The sequence below is a fragment of the Pteropus medius genome, unplaced genomic scaffold (genome assembly GCF_902729225.1).
Source record: "Pteropus medius unplaced genomic scaffold, Ma_sr-lr_union100, whole genome shotgun sequence".
In the NCBI taxonomy this organism is placed as follows: domain Eukaryota; kingdom Metazoa; phylum Chordata; class Mammalia; order Chiroptera; family Pteropodidae; genus Pteropus; species Pteropus medius.
The window spans coordinates 16,804,317-16,824,648 of NW_024342467.1; the positions used below are offsets into that span (position 1 = coordinate 16,804,317).

General features: G+C 59.2%; 1 protein-coding gene across 1 annotated transcript; it reads left to right on the plus strand.

The window, feature by feature from the left end:
- Positions 1 to 4,267: 4,267 nt before the first annotated feature.
- AQP1 (aquaporin 1 (Colton blood group)) lies at positions 4,268 to 16,237 on the plus strand. The gene is made up of 4 exons (XM_039862662.1): positions 4,268 to 4,834; positions 12,856 to 13,020; positions 13,346 to 13,426; positions 14,206 to 16,237. Exons 1-4 carry the CDS (start codon positions 4,445 to 4,447, stop codon positions 14,383 to 14,385), a joined length of 816 nt encoding a protein of 271 aa, XP_039718596.1. The 5' UTR covers positions 4,268 to 4,444; the 3' UTR covers positions 14,386 to 16,237.
- The last annotated feature ends 4,095 nt before the right edge of the window (positions 16,238 to 20,332 follow it).

Here is a 20,332-nt window from a genome sequence, read left to right on the forward strand (position 1 = left end):
CTGTCATGGGGGAGGGGTTGGGGAGGCTGGCGCAGGTGAGAAAGAGGAGGACGTGTCCAGGGACGGTGAGCCTGGTGGCACGGGGACCAGCGCCTGGGCTGGAGTTGGGAAGGGGCGGTGGCGAGGGCCTTACAGGGTGGCGAGTGAAGGGCCTTGAGGACAGGGCTGAGGAGTTGGCGGGGACATCCTGTCTCCATCTTGATCTCTGTGCTCCGGGCCTGGGTCCCTCCTCCGTTCCCCTGGGAGGGGATGGCCATGCCTCATGGGAAGGCTGGGTCCACATTAGTGCCAAGTCCCTGCTGTGGCCCATGCCTCCTATTGGGGAGGGGGGAGGCAGACCCCATTGGAATGGCCAAGAGCCAGAGCTGGCGGGTCCTACATCAGGGTCACGGAAGGGATGGCTGTGAGCGCCCTGTTGAGGGGCAGAGCCGGGTGGTAGGTGGCAGAGGGTGTTTCCTGACTCTCACTGCCCCTCCCCAGGACCTTCTGGGATGGGACTTTGTCCTGCCTTCCCACCGTCTGTCAGTGCTCTCTGCCTATACTGAGGAAAGCCTGAGTGATGCTGGAAAGTTCATCGGAGCTGCTGGAGAGCTGCTGGTGCCCAAAGGATCATGCCCAGCCTGCCGTCTGAGTCCCTCCCACCCGACACTCCATCTTTCCAGTGGGCCTCCCGGAGGGAATGAAGTCATTGTGTCCCACAGTCCAGCCCGCGGTGGGAAATCCCTGCCCGGCCCAGGAGGGAGGGTCTATTCCTCTTAGGCCCTCTGCCCTGCACACCGCAGAAGCTTCGGCTAAGAGAGTGACAGCCTTGGCCACACCCATGGGTGTCCCCTATACAGCCTGAGGTCCAGATCCTTAGAGAGCATCCGAGGCTCTGTGCACCCACCTCTGGACAAAGCCTGAGCTTCTGCCACTGGATCCTGGTGGGGATGGAGCCCAGATTGTCCTGGGAACAGTTAGCTCTTACTGGAATGTGGATCTTGCCGGGCACATCTGGAAAAGCAATTTGCCGAGACCGTTGCTCCAGCAGGGCCAGCCAGCACCCTGGCCTGCACGGCCTCAAGCTCCACCCAGGGCTTCGGAGCTGGGGTATGGGGCGGTCTCCCCTTATTTAGCCTGGCTTAGGCCTGTGGGCTCCGGAGGCTGGGCCTGTGTCACTGCCCATGGGAGGGACGTGGAGCCTGTCGAATCGGGCCACGCTGGAGGTGGATCCGTGGTGGAGGCACCCCCCTCAGGGCCCAAAAAACTCCCACTTTCTCTGTGTGCCCACTCTTAGCTCTACACTTCACTCCCCCGCCCCCTGATTACTCAGGAAAGCTGGGTATGGTCCCCTCACTCCCACCCCTTGCCCCTTCTAGCACCTCCGGGGCTTGGAAACCCAGCCTTTGTACTTGTTCCTGAGCCCGCAGAGCTGGGGCTTTCACCTGGTAACCAGGTCTATCAGGGGCTCTTCCTGACAGGCAGGCAGAGGACCAGGCTCTGGGAACTAGGGGGTCCTGGTTCTCATCCCAGCTCTGCCATTCCTTGGCAAATCACAGCCTCGGAGACGCCCAGGATTGAGGTAAAGATGGGCGCTCAGCTTCATGCTGCCTCCTTTCCTCCCTCCCCGGCAGGCTCAGATTCATGTCAGACCAGAGAGCAGGAGGTGGAGGGGTTTGGGGCTCCAGCAGGAGACCCTTCTCTTTTCCCTATTTCACTGAAATAGTCAGGTCACGGCCACAGAGGCGGGTGAACGAGGCGGGCGTTCTGATGGCACTTCCTGGAGATGTCAACGCCTTTGTCCAAAGGAATGGAGCTATAATGGTGGCACTTAAGGCAGAGGACATGCTGGCATGGGGAAGTGGGTGGGAGATGCAGCGGATAAAAGGGTGTTGCCTCGAGGATCTTCGTGTAGCCTCCTGGGATTGGCGGATGCTTTGCCTACCCTGTGACCCCTGGGCTCCCCATCTCCTGTCCTGCTCCAGAAGGACGTGAGCCTCTGCCAAGCACACACTCACACACATGCGCCTTCCACAGTCACACGCTGTGACCCACACAGTGTCTGGTTTGCAGCTGTGTCCCAGTGCCTGGGACGGAGTAGGGCGCATGACATGCACTAAGGAAATATTTGTTGGATAAATTAGGAGGTCTCAGGTGACTCTCACCTTCCTGCATGGTGGCACATCATGTGTCCTTAGGTGCACAGATCCTGACCGGGCCCACAGAAACTGTCACAAAACTCAGGGCACGCACAGGCCCTCGCCGGCTCCTGCTCCTGTCTCTGCAGTGCCGAGTCCAGTGGCCCCTGTGAGCCCGGTGCCAGCCGTGCCCCCTGCCACCTTCAAGCCCTCCTTGCTGGGACCTGATACCTGCCAGTGTCGGAACTCGTCCCTGCACCGAGCAGAGGACAGGCACACGTGCGGCACTGTCCAGACCTGGAAGCTGGGGAGGGCGGTGTGTGGGTGTCTTTGAGGACATTGACGAGAGGTGGTCTGAGGGGACACAGGGCCATCCTCCGAAGCCTGGGCATGAGGGACTCCCAGGCCTGTGGACGGGGCCTTGGGACCAGCAGCTGGGGTTCCGGGAGCCTGGGCCGCGGGGACTGAAGGAGGTGGAGGCGTTCTGGGAAGTGGCCCAGCGGGGCTGGCTCCCTCTCTCGGACGGTTAATAAGGCACTGATTATCTCCAGCTGACCAGGCCCTCCGAGCAGGCAGGCCCTGCCGGCCGCCACGCCGACTCCTCCCTCACGTCCCCTCTGCCTTGTACTTACAGGCACTTAGGTGCACTTGGGTGGACACAGCTGCCCCCGCCTCCGCCCCAGCGGGCCTCCTTCTCTCAGCAAACACCAGGCTGGCCGCTGGGCAGCTCATCGCTGGGGCCAGGGCGGCCCTGGAGTGCGCTGCCGCTGGGCAGAAGGGCGGCCGAGGAGGAGCCTGGTCTCATTTTTGCAGATGGCCCCTGGACAGGAGGCACAGGACTGGTCTGCTCATCCCTGCCCTGCCCCTGGTATATGCAGAACTCAGAGAAGTTCTTCTCATCATGGTGCCTCAGTTCCCCACCTGTAAAATGGGGAGAAGCCAGCACTCCAGTGCAGTAGGGCTGCGATGGGCCAGGCAGGAAGTGGGTGGAGGAGCCAGGCGGAGCCCCAACCTCCTGGGCCGGCCTCACCCTCAGGGCCCCGCCCGCCTCCTCCTTCCAGGCACAGGCCGGTGGACTGGCCCGTCCCCTCCGGCCTCCTCGCCCAGGAGTCCAGCTTCTTGTTCAGGTGGCCGGCTGCCGCTGGGTTCCTGTTTGGAGATGCACAGGGCGCAGGCTGAACTGTGGGGTCTGCAGCGCTCCTTCCCCTCTGCTTGGTGGGGTTGTGGGGTGGCTCGTCTGGTCCCTCTCCCCACCTCCCCGTTCCTCACCCACCTTTCCCTCTGGGTCCAGCCCCGTCTCCTCTCTCAGCCCGGCCTGGCTCCGTCTCTGCCCGGGGACCTGTCTCTTTCGCTTCCATTCTTGTGAGGATTCCACCCCGTCCGTCCTCCCTCCTTCCCTGCCAGCCCCCAGGTTGGGCTGTCATGCCTTTTGTCTCCCCAGGGGTTCTGCCAGCTTGACTACCTTTTAGAAGCAAGTCCTAGGTGGCTCTCCTCTTCTGCCCCCGAATCCTCAGTTCAAAGTGCTCCAGAAGCACGAGGCCTCTCAGCGTGGGGCTTCCCGACAGGTCGCCCTCCCCCCGGCCCGGAATGCTCTCGGCCACAGAGTGGAGGGTGGTCTCCGCTCTGTCCCTTCTGATGCCTTCGTGTCTCCATCAGCTGAGGCCTGGCTGCTGTGGCCGGGGGCTCTGGGACATCCCTGAAGTGACATCCAGTAGCCAGGCCTGGGCTAAGGTGCAGGAGACATAGACCGCCCCTCAAACCCCTGGACTCGTGGACTCCAGACTTACGCCACTCTGGGGTGGGATGGGGATGTCAGGCTGGCAGGGTCATGTCACCTGCCCCCGGGGAGGGCAGTGTCCACCCGCTGAGCCCAGCCCACCCACCACGTCCCATCCCGAGCGCCTGGCTCTGCTCTCAGGTACCCCCTGAGCTGTGCACACAGGGCGGGGACACCTGAATTTCTCCGGCCCCCTGAGTGGGGCCAACTTGAAGGAATTTCCCAAAGCCTATTAGAGCAGTGGCTGCCTCCTGCCTGCCTCTTCGGGCTGGGCAGGGCCGAGGGCGGAGGGAGGGAGGGAGGGAGGGGGGAGAGGAGGAAGGGAAAAAAAGTTGGCAGGCCGACAGCAGAGCTGTGTCTGCATCCATCTCCGAGAGGAGGCCCGTGTGGTGTGGGGCGGGCCAGGAGCAAGGAGAGGCCTTCCTCCCTTTGTGCTCCCCCTCCTCTCCTCCCCCAGGGGCCCTATAAATAGGCCCAGCCCAGGCTGTGGCTCAGCTCTCAGAGGGAGTCAAGCACCAGGCAGCGGACTCAAGCCAAGCCCCCTGCCAGCATGGCCAGCGAGTTCAAGAAGAAGCTCTTCTGGAGGGCGGTGGTGGCCGAGTTCCTGGCCATGACCCTCTTCGTCTTCATCAGCATTGGTTCTGCCTTGGGCTTCAACTACCCCTTGAAGAACAACCAGACGTCGGGTGCGAGTCAGGACAACGTGAAGGTGTCACTGGCTTTCGGGCTGAGCATCGCCACGCTGGCCCAGAGCGTGGGCCACATCAGCGGTGCCCACCTCAACCCGGCCGTCACACTGGGGCTGCTGCTCAGCTGCCAGATCAGCATCCTCCGGGCCGTCATGTACATCATCGCCCAGTGCGTGGGGGCCATCGTCGCCACCGCCATCCTCTCAGGCATCACCTCCTCCCTGAGCAACAACTCTCTCGGCCGCAATGAGGTGAGTAGGGTGGCCCCCCCAGCCCGGGGGGCTCCAGAATGCTGATGAGACGACACCCATCTCATCCTCCACCCATTGTGCAGATGGGGACGCTGAGGACCAGAGAGCACAAGAGGTTGCTGGAGGTCACGCGGAGTCAGGGCTGGAACTCGGTCCGCGTGCAGCCCAGAGCCTGTTTCCTGCCAGGCACTGTAGGAAGCTGAGACCTAGGGACTAGCGGTCTTACCAATGTCCCCTGCGGGCACCTATTGTGAGCAATAAGCTCCGGAGGCAGCTAACGCTTGGGCCAGCAGCTCCTCACCCCTCAGCCCTGCCTGTGCAGCCAGCTCCCTCCTCCTGCAGCCTGGACCCTGGGGAAACTACCCCCCTGTTCCCAGCCCCCCCAAACAGATGTCCGGCATGCCTGCAGCCAGGTCTGCAAGTGTGTGGGGAGGCCTCCTGTGGGGGGCCCCACAGACCTCCAGACAGCCCCACATTCACACAGGTCCCCAAGCAAACTGCCTTCAAGGAAGAAGCCACTGTCACTCTTCTGGCCCCAGGAATCAGACACAGATTTGGGGCAGAAAACATTTTCTGGGCTGTTTGCAGGTGGTTTTCCTGGATGACAGTGTGGGCCAGGGTGAGGACATCTTGCCTCCTGCATGGGCTCCACTCCCTGTCACTGGGCACTGAGAGGTGTGACACGTGCGTTGGTGTGTGTGTTTGTGAAAGAGTGAGTACACGTGGATGCCGCGTGGGTCTCGAGCTCGTGTAACCGGCGTGCCCCCATGGGTGTCCGTGTCTGTAAGCGTGTCTGTGGGCATGTCAGTGCTGCTGGATAGCTGGGTGGCGGTGAGTGCTTCTCTACGTGTGCCTACTGCTCCTGGCTGACATGGGGCCTGGGTTAGGGGCACTAATGATAAGCAGATGTTGGCGACTGGGTGGCAGCTGCTGAAAAGAATTCCTCCTGGGCCGCTTAGCACAGCTAATTGGCCGTTGGCTGCAGTTGTCTCTGTCACAGACCTGGGCTTTTCCAGACCCTGAGCCAAGTGCATACTCAGACCTGGCTTGGGCCACAGCGGGGGGAAATTTGGCCTGAGAGGCTGAGTAAAGCTTAAAGGATGTCTCAGAGCACATGAGGGGGTGCTCTCCCAGGGGTGGGAAGGAGCAGAGAGGAGGGATACGGCTGTAGAAAGGAGGCTGGCAGGGCCCTGGACAGGGCAGGCGGGCGTGGGGACAGTAAGTGATTACAGCGACTGTCTTCTGGTTTCTCAGCCAAAGTTCAGATCCCAGTGCTGCAGCTGGGGAAGGCTTGTTAAGGTCCGGTGCAGAGGCCAGTGGACATGGCCCTGCCACCGGGGGATTAGCACTTTCTGTGTCACAGTGACACTTCACCCAGGCCTCTGTAGAGCCAACCGCTGCTCAGCCCAACATTGAAGATTAACCCTGTAGGTTGGAATTTAGACTTTAGTCGGGGAAGACTTGGCCATGGTGGGTGTAAAGGACAGAGAACTCCCGCTGGCCACTTCCCTCCAAGCCTCAGTCTCTCTGGTGGGGACAGAGCCAGCTGATCTCAGGGTACCTTCTGGGTACAGTCAGGGGTTGGGGGGGAGCTATGTCTCCCTAGGCTTTCTGGGCCCCTCTTGACCCTTCCTCTGCAGGGACAGGTTGACAGGGGACAAGCCTCTGCTGGCAGGCTTTGCCCTCTCCGACACGGGCATCCCGGGCAGATGCCGGGAGGACACCGCCTTCTGTGCCATCCTGATCCGGCCATGCCCTGCCCCGGTGTCTCCTCCTCTCACTGGCCTCTCTTTTCCAGAGTCACCCCAATGCCTGGGCTGGGCAGGCTTCAGCCAGGGGAAGCTAGTTCGGGGCCAGCCCTGGGCTGGGGTCGGGCACACTGACTTCAAGTCCTGTCTGCTGCCAACTTGCTGCGTTTCCTTGGAGCTGAGGGCCCTGAGGCTCCATGAGGGGACATAGGTGTCTTGATGGCTGTTGGGCCACACTTGTACTTCCAGCAAGCTTGCTTTGTGGGCTCGAGCTCATCACCCTTCCCAGTGGGGCCATGCTGATCATAATAAGTGCACTGAGCATTGTGGTGGGGGCCAGGCACTGCCCTGTCCACATGATGGAAGTTGAGGGTCCAGAAGCACAAGTCCTGGGCCTGGGAACACAGAATGTGTCCCCCGCCCGCCAAGGGCTCCTGTCAGATTCTAGACCGGGATTCCGACAGGACCTGGGGTGTGGCCTCAATGCCTCAAGAAGGACAGAGACCAGTCCACCCAGCAGGTGGCACACTTTTTTCTCTAGGCCCTGGGGAGACTCCCAAACCCCCTGAGCCCCGGGCCCCACCCTGACCCAGGCCTGGGTGGAGCCAGCCATTGGCATGGAGATTTCCAAGGGAAATAGGGGAAGAAGTGGCAGGAAGTGGTTGGGGTGAGTCAAGGGGTGTCCTCTGGGGACCTGGTGGGGAGAACTTTCTCCTCACTGAGTCAGGGCTCTGGATATGGCCTAGAGAGACCATGGGCCTCTGTCCAGCCTACAGGCTGACCGCGGATTCTAAGAGCCAAACCCCAATTCTGGCCAAGGGTGAGAAGCTCAGGGGCAGGGGCTCAGCCACCACGTCCCTGTGTGACTTCCGGCCAGTTATCTCGCCTGTACGCCTTAGTTTCCATCTGTGAAACAGGGACACGGTAGGGTGTGGCTGGGCTCCAGGATGTGGAAGACGCTGGCTCATGAGTGCGGGAGTCCTGGCTATTCCCAGCTCTTTTGCCTGTTTCCCTCCCAGGCTCTCTCACTGAAGCTCCCTGCACACAGGATGGGGCCGGCTGCAGGCCGTGTGCTTGCTGAGCCCGCAGGTTCTGTGCCTGGGGGAAGCCCACAGTCTGGGCAAGATAAGCCTCAGGCACAGCTGCCTGTGATACGAGGCAGGAGGCAGGTGTGATAAGAGATGGCAGGGTGGCCAGGGAACTTCTGACCTTAAGCGGGAAGAGGGTTCGGAAGGCTTCTGGGAGGAGGTGTCAGATGAGTCTGACTGTGGAGACCCGGCTAGGAAGGGGCATTCAGGCGCAGGCTAGGGGGCAGTGGGAGGTCATGGACTAGGGGTGGTGGGTCATGGCCAGACTGGGGGTCACGGCAAGAGGTTGGGGCTCTGGAGGGTGGTGAGGGCTCAGGGTTCAGGTCAGTGACGGCATCCTGGAGGGGACTGGACTCCTGGCCATCCCTGAGCCTGATTCCAGCCCCTCAGGGGGCTCAGGCAGAGGGTGAACCTTCCTTTTATGGGCGTCTTCTCTCAGCCCTGCTGATTCTGGGCTTGACCACCCGGGGGACACCTTTGCTTACTGTGTCAGGGGCCTGACCTCAGCCCTAAATGCCCCCCTTCCCTGGTTCCCTAGGTGTCAGTCTCCCCGATCACAGAGCGGGGAGTTCCCCGTGCCACCACGTCCTCTAGGGGTGGGGACCACTCCTGCCTCCTCCAGAGTTGGGAGTGAGCTGGGGAAAGGAACGCCAGAATTCTCTGCACCCTGCCCTGCCCAGCCGGCCCGGGAGGGGGCCGGGGTGGGTGGTGGTGCCACAGCAGGAGGTGTAATTACTGTTTCCAGCCAGAGCCAGATGAGGGGGAGGGCAACTTGCGGTGGAGACTTTTCCTCAGCACGGAAAGTTCTGAGGCTGTTTACCCCCGTGAGAACCCGTGGCCCTGTCGACCCCGCGTTGCCCACCCCAGCACCTGGCCCTAACCAGGGCTCGCCGGCCCCGGGAACCCTCACCTGAAGGGGCGGGGCTCTGAGAGGGGCGTGGCCCCTCGGATGCTCGCCCGGCCCCGCCCCCCCAGGCCACAGCCTCCCCACCTCTGACACCTTGAGCCTTTAGCTCATTGTAGGCCAATCCCCTGCGCTCCTCCCCGACCTGAGCTGGGGCCCAGATAGCGCTCCCCGCTTTCTCTAGGGCCCCACCCAGCAGGTGCTCCTTCAGTATTCACCAAGAGGGGCTTCCCCCGGCATCTCAAATGCGTCCTCTGCCTGCCTGCTGAGGACTGGCTTAGGAAACCTTCCCTGGGGGCCCGACATGCAGTCAGAGCCTCCCTGGGGTATGGGTCCTCTGGAAGCACCAATGGGTCAGGGGTTTCTGGAATGGCTGAGGCTGAGCCCACGCACTTACACATGTGGGCAGGAAAATTTTCACAGTTAGGGTCCCCTCAGCTGGAGCCTCTCCCCAGGGACCCGAGGGGCTCCTTGCCCACAGGGGCATACGTGAGGCGCAGTCTCTCTGCCACCCGGAAGCCATAGTCCAGTGGGATGAGTACACCCCGAGTCAGAGATGGTGGCGAGGCTGGGAAATACCCCATTCTTGCAGCTCCTCTCCGTGCCCGAAACCCCAGCCACAGGACAGCTGTCTGCGCAGAGTCAAGAAGGGATCTTTTTACTGGGAAGCGGCTGCCTCTGCGCCAGTAAGCTCCTGTCTTTTGTGGTGTGCTGGTAGGGTCCGTCTGGCAGCTGGCTGCTCCCGGGCATCTGGCCGTGCACGGTTCAGCGGGGCTGGTGACAGGCTTTGTGCCACGTTGTGACCAGCAGTTCAGATGGCCTGTGGAAAGGGACCCCACACTTAGGTTTCCTGATCCTGCTCGGAAGGGTGGCCGTGGGTCTGGAAGGCACAGGTCCCATGTCAGGAAGAGAAGAATCCCGGAGACTCCCCGGGCTAGAGTCAGGGCCGAGGCCTCCATTTTGCGGACGAGGACACGGAGGCCCGGAGGCTGGATACTCACGGGGGTCACACAGCAGATCCCGGCAGGGCGGGACCATGCCCATGCCTCCTGCCCCCCAGTCCTCGATCATTTCTGCTGCTTCCAAGTGGACAGGTCAAGCACACACCACCCTCACACGCACACTGGTCCATGGCACGTGGGGACACACACACGCGGGCGTGGAGTGCATTCTCAAGTCTGGGTGGTCCTGCTTAGGCCTGGGGACTCTCGGAGGGTGGGGCGGGGGCTCCTCCGCGGAGCCGCTTCCTTTCCCTGGTAGGAGGGCCAAGGCTGCCTGGAGTAAGGAAAAGAAGGAGGGAGGGCAGGAGGAAGCCATTGTTTTGTGTATTGTTTCTTGTCAGGAAGATGAAATGGCTTCTGGGAGCAAATAAAGGACCCTCTGCGACCTGCTGCTCCCTATCTCACTTAAGGGGCCTCCCTCCTTTCTTCTCCCTGTTTGGCTGCCAGTACTGGCACCTGTGTGTGGGTGTGCGACACACAGATGCCCCCCCCGCCCCCACCCGGAGCCCACCTCAGTGAGAGATGGGACCCTGCGTGGCAGGGGTTCTCAGAGTTAGCCGAGCTGCATCTGGCCAGTACACAACCAGTTTGTCTGAATGTCCTACATGGGCTGGAAAAAAGTATATATTCTCAAATTTTGGGGTGCAGGGTTTTACATATTTTCCTTAAACCAAACTTGTTCATTATGTGGTTCAAACCCTCCCTGTTTATGCTATTTATATGTTTTGACTGTTTTATTCCATCGGGTTCTAAGAGAGGGTTGTTAAACTCACTTTGGTGGTAGATTATTCAGGTTCTTGAAATTCTGTCAATTTTTCGTGTCATTTATTTTTAGGCTTTTTTTTTTGGTGCTTTAAAGTTGAGAATTTTTATAGCCTTTTGATAGACTTGTCGTTTAATTAATATGTAATAAATCTCTTAACGTCTAAGGGAAAGGCGAGTCATGCCTGGATACGTGTGGTTACCCACAGATACTGCAGACACTGATCTACAAAGACACATGGAGGTACACGAAGCCTTGGGTACCCAGAGTCACATGCACACATGAATGTCCATGGAGGAGTGATGCTTGTGTGTGGGTGTGTGAAGCAACCATGGAAGGCTTCCTGGTAGTGGTGATGGGTTTTGGGAGAGGAAGGTCACCAACCCATGTAGTTCTGGACAATCAGGTTTTCAGGGCTCTGGACAGTCAGGAAGGGACATCCTGGAGATCCCAGGGCAGGTGGCCTGTTCCTGTGGACTCAGAGAGCTTGACATGGCACCAGCATCCCCCCCGCCGCCCCCTCCCCCCACACACTCTGCTCATTTTGCATGAAAAATGGTGTCTCTGGGGCGAGCAGCGGCTGGGATGCTTAGACCTGGTTAAGAACTGCAGGAGGGGATAAGCTTGTCCAGGCCACATCTGCGAGGGGCGGGTGGGGATGCGGGGCATATGAGGCAGGAGACACTTAGAGCAATGGCTGGATCCATTAATCAGCATGGAAGGGCTGATTTCGGGACTCCTGCCAGCTAGCAATTAGGCCCACCCTGGAGAGCAGAGGCCAGGCGGGAGGAAGAGCTCTGAGCTGAGCGCTCAGATGCTCAGGCTCAGACACGAGGGAGTGGCAGATGCGAGTGTGATGGTCATCCATACCAGTGGCCCAGCCTCACCTCCACGGAGCCTGTCCTAGCATCAGGCAGCCTCACCCTCCTCTCCATGCCCCGGTGCAGGAGGGTCCCTCCCCTTCTGCCTGCGCCCCAGTCCTGGGGGTGAGATGAGAAAGAACCAGAACAAAGCCACACGTCTCCTCACGGCTCCTGCCCCTCCGGCCCTTTCCCATTGCCTCAGGATAGGCCCATTGCCTTTGAACCCCGGCCTCTCTGAAGACTAGACAGGGTCATTTAGATCTATTTTACACATGGGGAAACTGAGGACCAGCGGGGTGAAGAACCATGGTCACGGTCCAGCAAGTCGGAGGGTCGAGACCTTAGTGCAGGGCTCCTGCCTCCAGGCCTTACCTCGCGGTGGGGAGAAGAGTGGGCATTGCCCAGAGGGCTGGCCGGGCCAAGGGTGCAGCTCTGGGGTCAGCCAGGAAAGGAAGGCCCAGAGCTGGGGCTGCACCACCGTGGCAGGGATGTGAGTCACTTTCCCCGTGACCCAGAGCTGCAGACAAAGGCGGGAAGAGAATTGTTCTCGGAAGGTGGCCTCCGCGTGGGGCCGAGAACGTCCGGAGGGTGGAAGAGCGCCCCCCACCTAGGATTTTGCATAAAGCCCTACTGTCTTGGACACAGCCCCCTACTCTCAGGATGAGGTTCAAGTTCAGGCTCATTCGGACACACCAGCCCTGCCTGGGAGAAGGCAGCCGGCATCGCCACAGCTGGGCATGCTTGAGAGTGGGCCTCTGCTGACGTGGCCCAGCTCCCCTATGTGAGCGCACCTGGCCCCTGAGACCCCTTCATGGGGAGGGTGCAGGGGCTCCCTCGGGAGCTGCAGGAGGAGGCCTCCAGTGACTTCATGGCAGCTCCCATTCCTTTCCTTTTCCATGAGTCATGTTACTAAAAGTGGCCCAGGAGCAAGTGGCAGCCAGACGCTGGTGGTGGGGCCTATGTGGCTGGAGAGAGGGAGGGGCTGGGTGGGAGGAGGGGAGAGGGAGGGGGCAGACAGGGTGGGCAGGGCCAAGAAGAAATAGGAGAGAGACGCTGGACCAGGGGCAAGACAGATATACGTGGGGAAAGGACACAGAGGGTAGGGGCACCAGGGGGAGGCACAAAGGAGGGAGGGACAGAGGGAGCCAGCTAACTGAGGAGGACCCTCCAGGCTTTGGGAGTTTTAGATGTAGCCAGGGATCAGGTAGAATGTTCTGGACTTTTGGGATATGAAGCAATGTGTTCAGCTGGGTCCTCCCACCCATTTGCTTCTCTTCTCTTATTACTGTCCCCGAGTGTCCCTGACCATCTCCTCCCATGCCTGGGCCTCGCCCCTCACGTGAGGCTTTGGTACCCCCAGAGTGTGGCCTGGATGTAGCTGGACGCAGATGCCCACCACGCCCAGGTATCTCGGCAGGTACCAAAAGCCCAGGTGGCATTTCCTCAACAGGTGTGAGAGGAGACGAGGCCTGATGTCCACTACCAGCGGTGTGTGCTTGGGTAGGGCCTGGCCCCCTCTGGGTCCCGCCAGGGGCTGCTGTGATGGGCTCTGAGAACACGGAGGGCCTGGCCCTTGGTGCTTGGGCCTGGGGGCCCTGGGACACAGTCCCCACCTGCCCCGCTCATGGAGCCTTGCTGTCCCTCTCCCCTGCAGCTGGCCCCTGGCGTGAACTCAGGCCAGGGCCTGGGCATCGAGATCATCGGCACCCTGCAGCTGGTGCTGTGCGTGCTGGCCACCACTGATCGGAGGCGGCGTGACCTCGGGGGCTCAGCACCCCTTGCCATAGGCCTCTCTGTGGCCCTGGGACACCTGCTGGCTGTAAGTGGGGGTTCTCCCCAGGTGGGGGTCGGGATGGAGAAAGCAAGTCCAGACAGGGGCTGTCAGGGTGTCCTGTACTGGGCAGAGGAAGGGACCACCCACTGCGCTCATTCCATGGGGGGCAGGAGTCAGCTCTGTAGAGCTGCAGGACAGGTCCTGCCCAGGAGAGGGGAGCACAGGGACCCCTGACTTTCTTTCTGGGTCCGTGCGCCCCCTCTTTCTGGTTCTAATTGCCACCGGTCTGTCTTTTTCTCTGTGGGCCACTCTCTCTCTTCCTCTCCCTCTGTCTCCCCTCCCTCTGCCTGCCCGCCCCTCCCCTTCGCAGATCGACTACACTGGCTGTGGTATTAATCCTGCCCGGTCCTTCGGCTCGGCGGTGATCAGCCACAACTTCAAGGACCACTGGGTAAGGGTGCAGGGCTGTCCGTGGGGGTGGGTGCCTAGGGAAGGCCTGACTTCGACATCCTCTTCCATCACAGAGGCTCTGGGAGGCAGCCAGGGCAGGGGCATCAGGACACTGAGACCTGAGGTGGAGGGGCCAGCGTGGCCGTGCCGTGGGCGGTGTGGGCCGGGCCCCCCCTCCCAGCTCAGACCTGCACCCCAGTCAACCCAGCTCTGCGGTGGAGAGCGAGCCCGAATCCTGGCTCTGCTACTCTCTGATTGGCCATGACCTTGGGCAGCCCGCTGGCCTGCTTGGTGCCTGTTTCTCGAGCTGTGACACGGGGATGTGGTGTCACCTACTTGCCTCCCGGGTTGCTGGGAGGACAAACTGGCCTCACTACCTGTGAGCCGAGTGCAGCACAGAGTCAGCGTCCCGTGGGCTGCTGTCTTCACGGTCGCCGTTTCTGTTCCGGGCCAGCCTTTTACCAAACTAGAGTCTGTGGCCGTCCAAAGCTGGGGCAGGGCGGTGGCCGCCCTCGAGAGGGGGCTGGTGTAACCCTGCCAGGCACACTGGGCTAGGCCACACCGAGGCAAGGAGATGCCCACTGCCACGGTCCCGGCTGGGGCCGGTACTTGCAGGGGGGACTGGAATCAGGATGTTGGGGTTCAGCACTGCTTGTCTCCGCCCCAGGTGCAGGGGGAAGAGAACCCAGGCAGTGTGGCGGGAACTCAGGGGCGGGGGCTTTCGCTGGGGCCTCGAAGGCCCGGCCAGACGTCCTCTGAGCACGCCTCCTCTGTTCCTAGATTTTCTGGGTGGGGCCGTTCATCGGGGGAGCCCTGGCCGTGCTCATCTACGACTTCATCCTGGCCCCACGCAACAGTGACATCACAGACCGCATGAAGGTGTGGACCAGCGGCCAGGTGGAGGAGTATGACCTGGATGCTGAGGACATCAACTCCAGGGTGGAAATGAAGCCCAAATAGAGGGGGCCTGGCCCAGGCATCCACATGGGGGGCAGGGGTAGGGGCGGGCGGAGGGAGGGGAGGGGTGCATCCATATTGTAGACACTCTGACAAGCTGGCCAAAGTCACTTCCCAAAGATCTGCAGGACTTGCGTAGTCAAGCCCGACTTGAGGCTGTTTCTATCACTTTCTCTTTCTCTGTTTCCTGGCCTCGGGCCTTCCTGGAGACCAGATTTATCACTCAGCCACTCCCTTGAAGTCACAGAGGAGGTGAAAGAGAGGGACCCATCCTAATTAGTTGTCCCCTCAGAGTGTGACTGGAGGTATGCCAGAAAGCGCCCCTCATCCCAAAGTTGCTCACCAACTCACCTGCCGCAGGTGCCTGAGGTTTCACTGTTATTGCTTTGTGCCTTTGGGCATGGCCCTCTTTCTTATAACATGCGCTTTGTCCCAAGGGTGCTTCGAGGGGAAGACACCCCAGGAGGGGCCGCGCTGGGGGCAAGTGGCGACAAGCTTTGTCCATGCAGCTCGGCTTGCTTCCGGCGCCCTCCCTTGGATGTGCTGCATAATCTTGGCATCATCCTCGTCTTGGGGCCACACGGACCCCACCTGTAAAGTGGCGGGGATAGGGAGAGCTCAGTGGCCTGAGGCACCTCGCTAGAATCTTGTAAACGTAGCCGCACCGTGGGTTCTGGAAGACATAATCTGGACCGACGCTGCTTCTTGTGCGGGCACTCACCCCAAGTGCCTAGCTGCACCTGCGCGTCTGTGTGAACTCGTGTACATAAGCTCGCATGTTTCAAAGCAGCAAGCAACAGACAATTGAGCCATTGGAGGTCCCCACTCCTGGGGGAGCAGGACTGATCCTTCTGCAGTGGCTTCACCAGACAGGGTCTGCTGCTCCAGGACAAAGGCCATTTAGAGGGCGAAGGAGAGAGGCATGCCCATGTTTCTTCATCGAGTTTTAGTTGGTCTTTTCTACCTATCATTGCATCATCTTGCTCATTATTCTGTTCTCCATTTCCTCCTGCCAGTGTAGACACAGGTCACTGTCAGGCAGGTGTGTGTTTATTAAAAAGCAGGTGTTTATCTGAAGCCCCTGGGATGGGGACAGGTGACCGTGATGCAGCTCAGCCCATGGGAGTGGTTATCTTTGCTGGACCCCCGGTGTGGGGAGGTGGTTTCCAAGTCCCCAGCTGATCCTGAGCGGGGAGGAGGAGTGGATTCTTCCTTATCGCTGAGCTGCTGCTGGTCGGGGGCATTTGGGGGCAGCTGGGTGACCTGCACGGGCTCCCTGTGTGATCCAGGCCACTGCCTTCCCTCCTCGCTTTCCTGGAGGGAGTGTTGGCCTTGACTTGATGAAGGAGCTATGGCCGCAGCCCAAGTACAGTGCCAAGCACGGCGTCTATTTTGGGGGCAACTGTCTACTCAATCCATTCAAGCCCACCAGGGCCAGAGCAGGATCCCCCAAGGGCCCACAACGATGGCAAAAGCACCTGGATATCCAGAAGCAGCAGGACGACCAGGGGGCCCTTAACAGTTGCTGACCCATCACGACATCTGCACAGGGACTTCTAGCCCACTTAACAGATAAGAAAGCTGAGGCCCAATGTCCCACAAGTAGATCGTGATTTGGCCAGGCCTAGCACCTCTGGCCCCTCTCATCCCCAGCTTCTCCGTTTCTGCCCAGGCAATGGCCAAGGGCCAGGCGGGCCGAGGGTTGGTCGTGCTGGAGGGGAGGGAGCCAGACCCACGCCCTGCCCGGTCCCTGCCACCGCACACAGGACCCCGCTCTGTCTGCTCTGCACATGTGTCTCTTCGGAATTGGAATCTCATTATATGATAAGAAAATAAAGAATGACTTGTAAGGTCACCCAGGTTTCCTGCAGTCGATTTTCTTCTCTCATCGCTGTGTTTCTACTGGGGATCTTGGGGTCCGAGAGCTGATCTGGACCCACTTCTCGGGGCCCAGTCTGAGGGGGAGCCACTGCCTGTCCTCCTGCCTCAGCGGGTGGACACAGCTCCGGCCCAGAATCCGTCTGGGGGACACAGGGTCCTGCCAAAACTGGGGCCATTTTTTTATTCTGGAGTGTGAAGGGGTGGGGGCGAGCAGGATTAAGGGTGACAGCCCCATTAGTCCCCTGCCCTCCTCGGAGCAGGGCCTGGGGCGCACCAGGGACTGCCCAGGTATCCCTCCCTCTGTCCCTCCACTCAGGTTTCTGATTCTACCCACACCTGTGCCGGGTGCTGGGGCCCAAGGCCCATCAGAGCCGCGAGAGGTTCGTGCCGGGAGCAGGTGATGCTTAGCTGGCTGGGGCAGCGTGATCCGCAGGAGCTGAGGGACAAAGAGCAGCTTGGTTCCTGAGGCCTCGTGGGATCCTTCGCTCCTGTCACTAGCCGCATTCAATGAGGACGTGCGTTTTCCCTGGAGGGGTCGGAGAGGAGGGGTCAGAGTGGGCTAGCCTCTGCCCTGAAAGGTCCCCTCTGCCTGCTCCTGCCTTTCCACCCGTCCCTGTAGCCCCAAGGCCAGGGTGGGCTGAAAACAGCCCCGTCCAGGCCTCTCGAACTCAAGAAATTCCTCCCCACTTGCGGCGCCCCCAGTGTGGGGCATAGCAGGTGTGCGTGTGTCCTCATTCAGCGGAGCGGGGTGGACACTCAGGGACATGCCCCAACGTCACAGGACGAGCCTACGTCAAGCTGACACTCAGACCCAGGCCCCTGTTGTCCCCTTCAGCCGCACACACTTAGAGTTCGTTTCTCAAAGCGGGGACAATGACTTCGGGAAAGTGAGCGCTCCATAACAGGGGACAGGCCATATTCCAGTAGGCAGGCTTGCACCTTCCACGGAGGCCGAGAATCCAGGAGGCTCTGAGAACTATCCGCCTTCTGGAAGTCTCCCTCGGCACACAGGCCAGTGTCACCATGGATGACGGCTGAGCAGGGAAGGAGTGTCTGGGAAGGTCCTTGCACCCCAACACTGCCCCTAAAAGACACACGGTTCCTGCCTCCCTCTGGCGGAGGACGGCTGATGGTAACGCGGAGGGGGCCAGGCAGGGCCCGCGGACTAGGTTACCTTTGCGAAGCCTGAGTCAGAGCTGCCGGAACAGACTTTCCTCTCCCGGTGTGCACTGGGCTGCCTCAGCCCACACAGACTTCCTGTGCATCTCCCAGGCTGAGAATAGGCTGGTATGAATGGGATCGTGATGGCCAGGCTATGGAAACAGGATATGGGCTCGCTCACTGCCACCCAGGCCTGGCGGTGAGGGAGTGCTGAGGCTCTCTCTCGCAGCCCCTTTTGTCTTGTCTCCTTGTCTTGTCCCATCCATCCAGATGTGACACTATGACCCCGGCCACTCCCATCTCAGCCTCTGCTCTTCCTTTGCATGCAAGCAGAGCCTTTCTTATTGTTTAGTTGTAACTTCTAGAATCCTAGTGCCAAGAGACAAGGCCTGAAAAAGAAATCCGGGAGCTGGTATTTCCTGAGAACCTACTATCTGTGCAGAACTCTCCTGGGACTTCACACACAGTCTCTCTAATCTTTACAATGTCTGTGGAAGGTGGAGATGATTGCCCCCATTTGTAGAAAATGCTGAGGTCCCTGAAGATGAAATGATTCGTCTGAGGTTAATGGCAGACTTGGGATTTGAATTTGCTCTGCCAGTCTTCAAAGATGGAGATCTTTCCACAACATGGCAATATTGGTCATTATGTCATAACCTCCACACAATGTAGCTGTGGGCCTGCTGGACAGCTGGGCTTCCGATGCCTGTAGGGTGTTTAGAAGGAGGGGGAAAAGAGGAGAAAAGCTGGCTGAAGGAAACTCTAGCACCAGGAGAAGTGCTGTTCTTTCCAGGGCCAACTGGACATGGTGTCTGCTTGAGACACATTGGCACCACCTGGCCCCATGCTGCTCCCCTGGCACTGGCCTTGACCCAGACTCCCCAGTTCCCTCCAGTCCTGACTGCCCCTCTATCTGGCAAAAAAATGTGCTCATTCAAGGTCGTCCTCTCCCACTAGAGTAAATGAGAAAGGGAAGGGCAATGCCGCACGCTGAGGAACATTAATGCAGTAGGAAAGGCCCTCATACCCATTCAGGTCTGGGGGCAAAGGTTTTAGGGCCGGGCTGTCCCAGACTCCCTGTCATCTTCCAGCCTGTGGGTTTGGTTCCTCAGGTACCCCGTTTCCCAAAGGTCATTCCTCAGTCTGCTCTGCTCATATTCTGTCCAGCCCAGAACAGAGGAGAGGTTTTGGTGGAATAACTGGAACTTGGGTGGGGCTTGTGAAGCAACGAGAGCCCTTGTCAGTTTTGTTTATCACACTTTAATGGAGAGAGTAAATTTCCTGGAAGATTCCATGACAACCTTTACACCTCGGCTGCCAAGCATTCAGGCGACTACACACGTGAGGTGCAGTGATTGGGGGCGCCTGTCACCTGTCTACCCAGTTTCTGCTGAGACTAGACAACAGGTCCCTTCCTCCTCTGGACCCCGCTATGTGCACACGAGATGTGCACAATGAGGTGACTGGGCTGGCCTGGAAGGCCATGCCCCCTCTGCACTTGGCCCAGAAGGAAGCAGGATGTAACCCAGCAGTTACTGAATCCTAGAGTGTTTGTCTCTCCCATTAAACTCACCAGAGCAACAGGTTATGCTTCCATAATGGCCCCACCTGTTCTGAGACTTCTGGGAAGGCCGGCTCTCATCCCGCGATTCTCCGACCCCTGTAGAAGGAACGTCAGCCAGAGCTCTGTGATGAATGTTCGGATCAAACAGACGTTGCCTTTCAGCAACACATATATATGACCTTAAGCCCTGGGTCAATCAGTCCTGAGTTTCTAAACATCCAGGAAGCTGGGATCCTTGGAAACCCAAATTTCCCTTCTGATATTTCCCTCAAGGGGATTCTTTTTTCCAGGCCCTGAGAAGTACCAAGAGGTCCATGAGAGAAGAATGGGCCTTCAAAGCTGCCCTGGACTGGGGTGAGTCAGCAGGTCAGACACAGATGCCATGAAATCTAAGTAGGGCCTGTGCCTCTGGTCCTGATCTCAGCATCTTTATATACTTCAAAAGCCCATATGGGCTCAAAGAGGGACAAAATATATGGGTATGGATGGCTTCAAAGCAGCCATTTGCCACTTGGTCCCAAGGACCACGACGCCTTTTGGGGAACTGGTAAATGTAGGAAGGGTTCTCTCCCTTTTGGGGTCCCCAGGCTGGGCCTCAGTATTCTTGGAAACGAAGCCAGGAGCTGGTCTGGAAAAGCACTAGAGGGACTAGTGCCAGGGCCCCCTGCCTTTGGTGTGGCCCGGCTTTGGTGCTGACCCATTTGGATTTTTCCATCACTCCTGTAGGTCACACCTTCACTGGTCAGGAACCTCTCAAGGAGGGAGATAGTGATTAATGTTTTATGGACGAGCTGCTGGGCATGACTCTTTGTTTTCTTTAGATTTAGAATACAATGAGGACGATGAATGGAATTTGCTGCAAGCTAGAGGCCAGGGTAAGGCCATTCTTGGAGGCTGAGGACCCACAGGTGGTGGTGTTTACTGTCCCTAGTGCTGAAAAAGGGGCAATTCTGGAGGTAGGGAAGGCTTTTGCTTACAGGGCCATCATCGCCAGCCCTTGAGAGATAGTTCGGCCAATGCATTGGGTCCTGGTGTGCACAGAGGCCACTGGTGAAGAGTACCCAGAAATTTAATGAGCTTGTTCTGCTTAGATGACTTTACCTCATTCTAATAACATCACATTTTCTGCACATAGGGTTTTGCTTATTTTTCTGTTCTTTCCGGCGTATTGATGAGGAACGAGGTGAGGGCATGATCGACCTTCTGCCACATGGGTCAGTCCGGCCTCACCGGGTTCTTAAATATTAAAATACTTCCATGTGTTCTGAGTTCCTCAAGTGCCCTTCCTCCCTCCTGTCTGGCTTCCGCGGCTACCCTGGTCCTTCTCCAGTCTCCCATGGACAC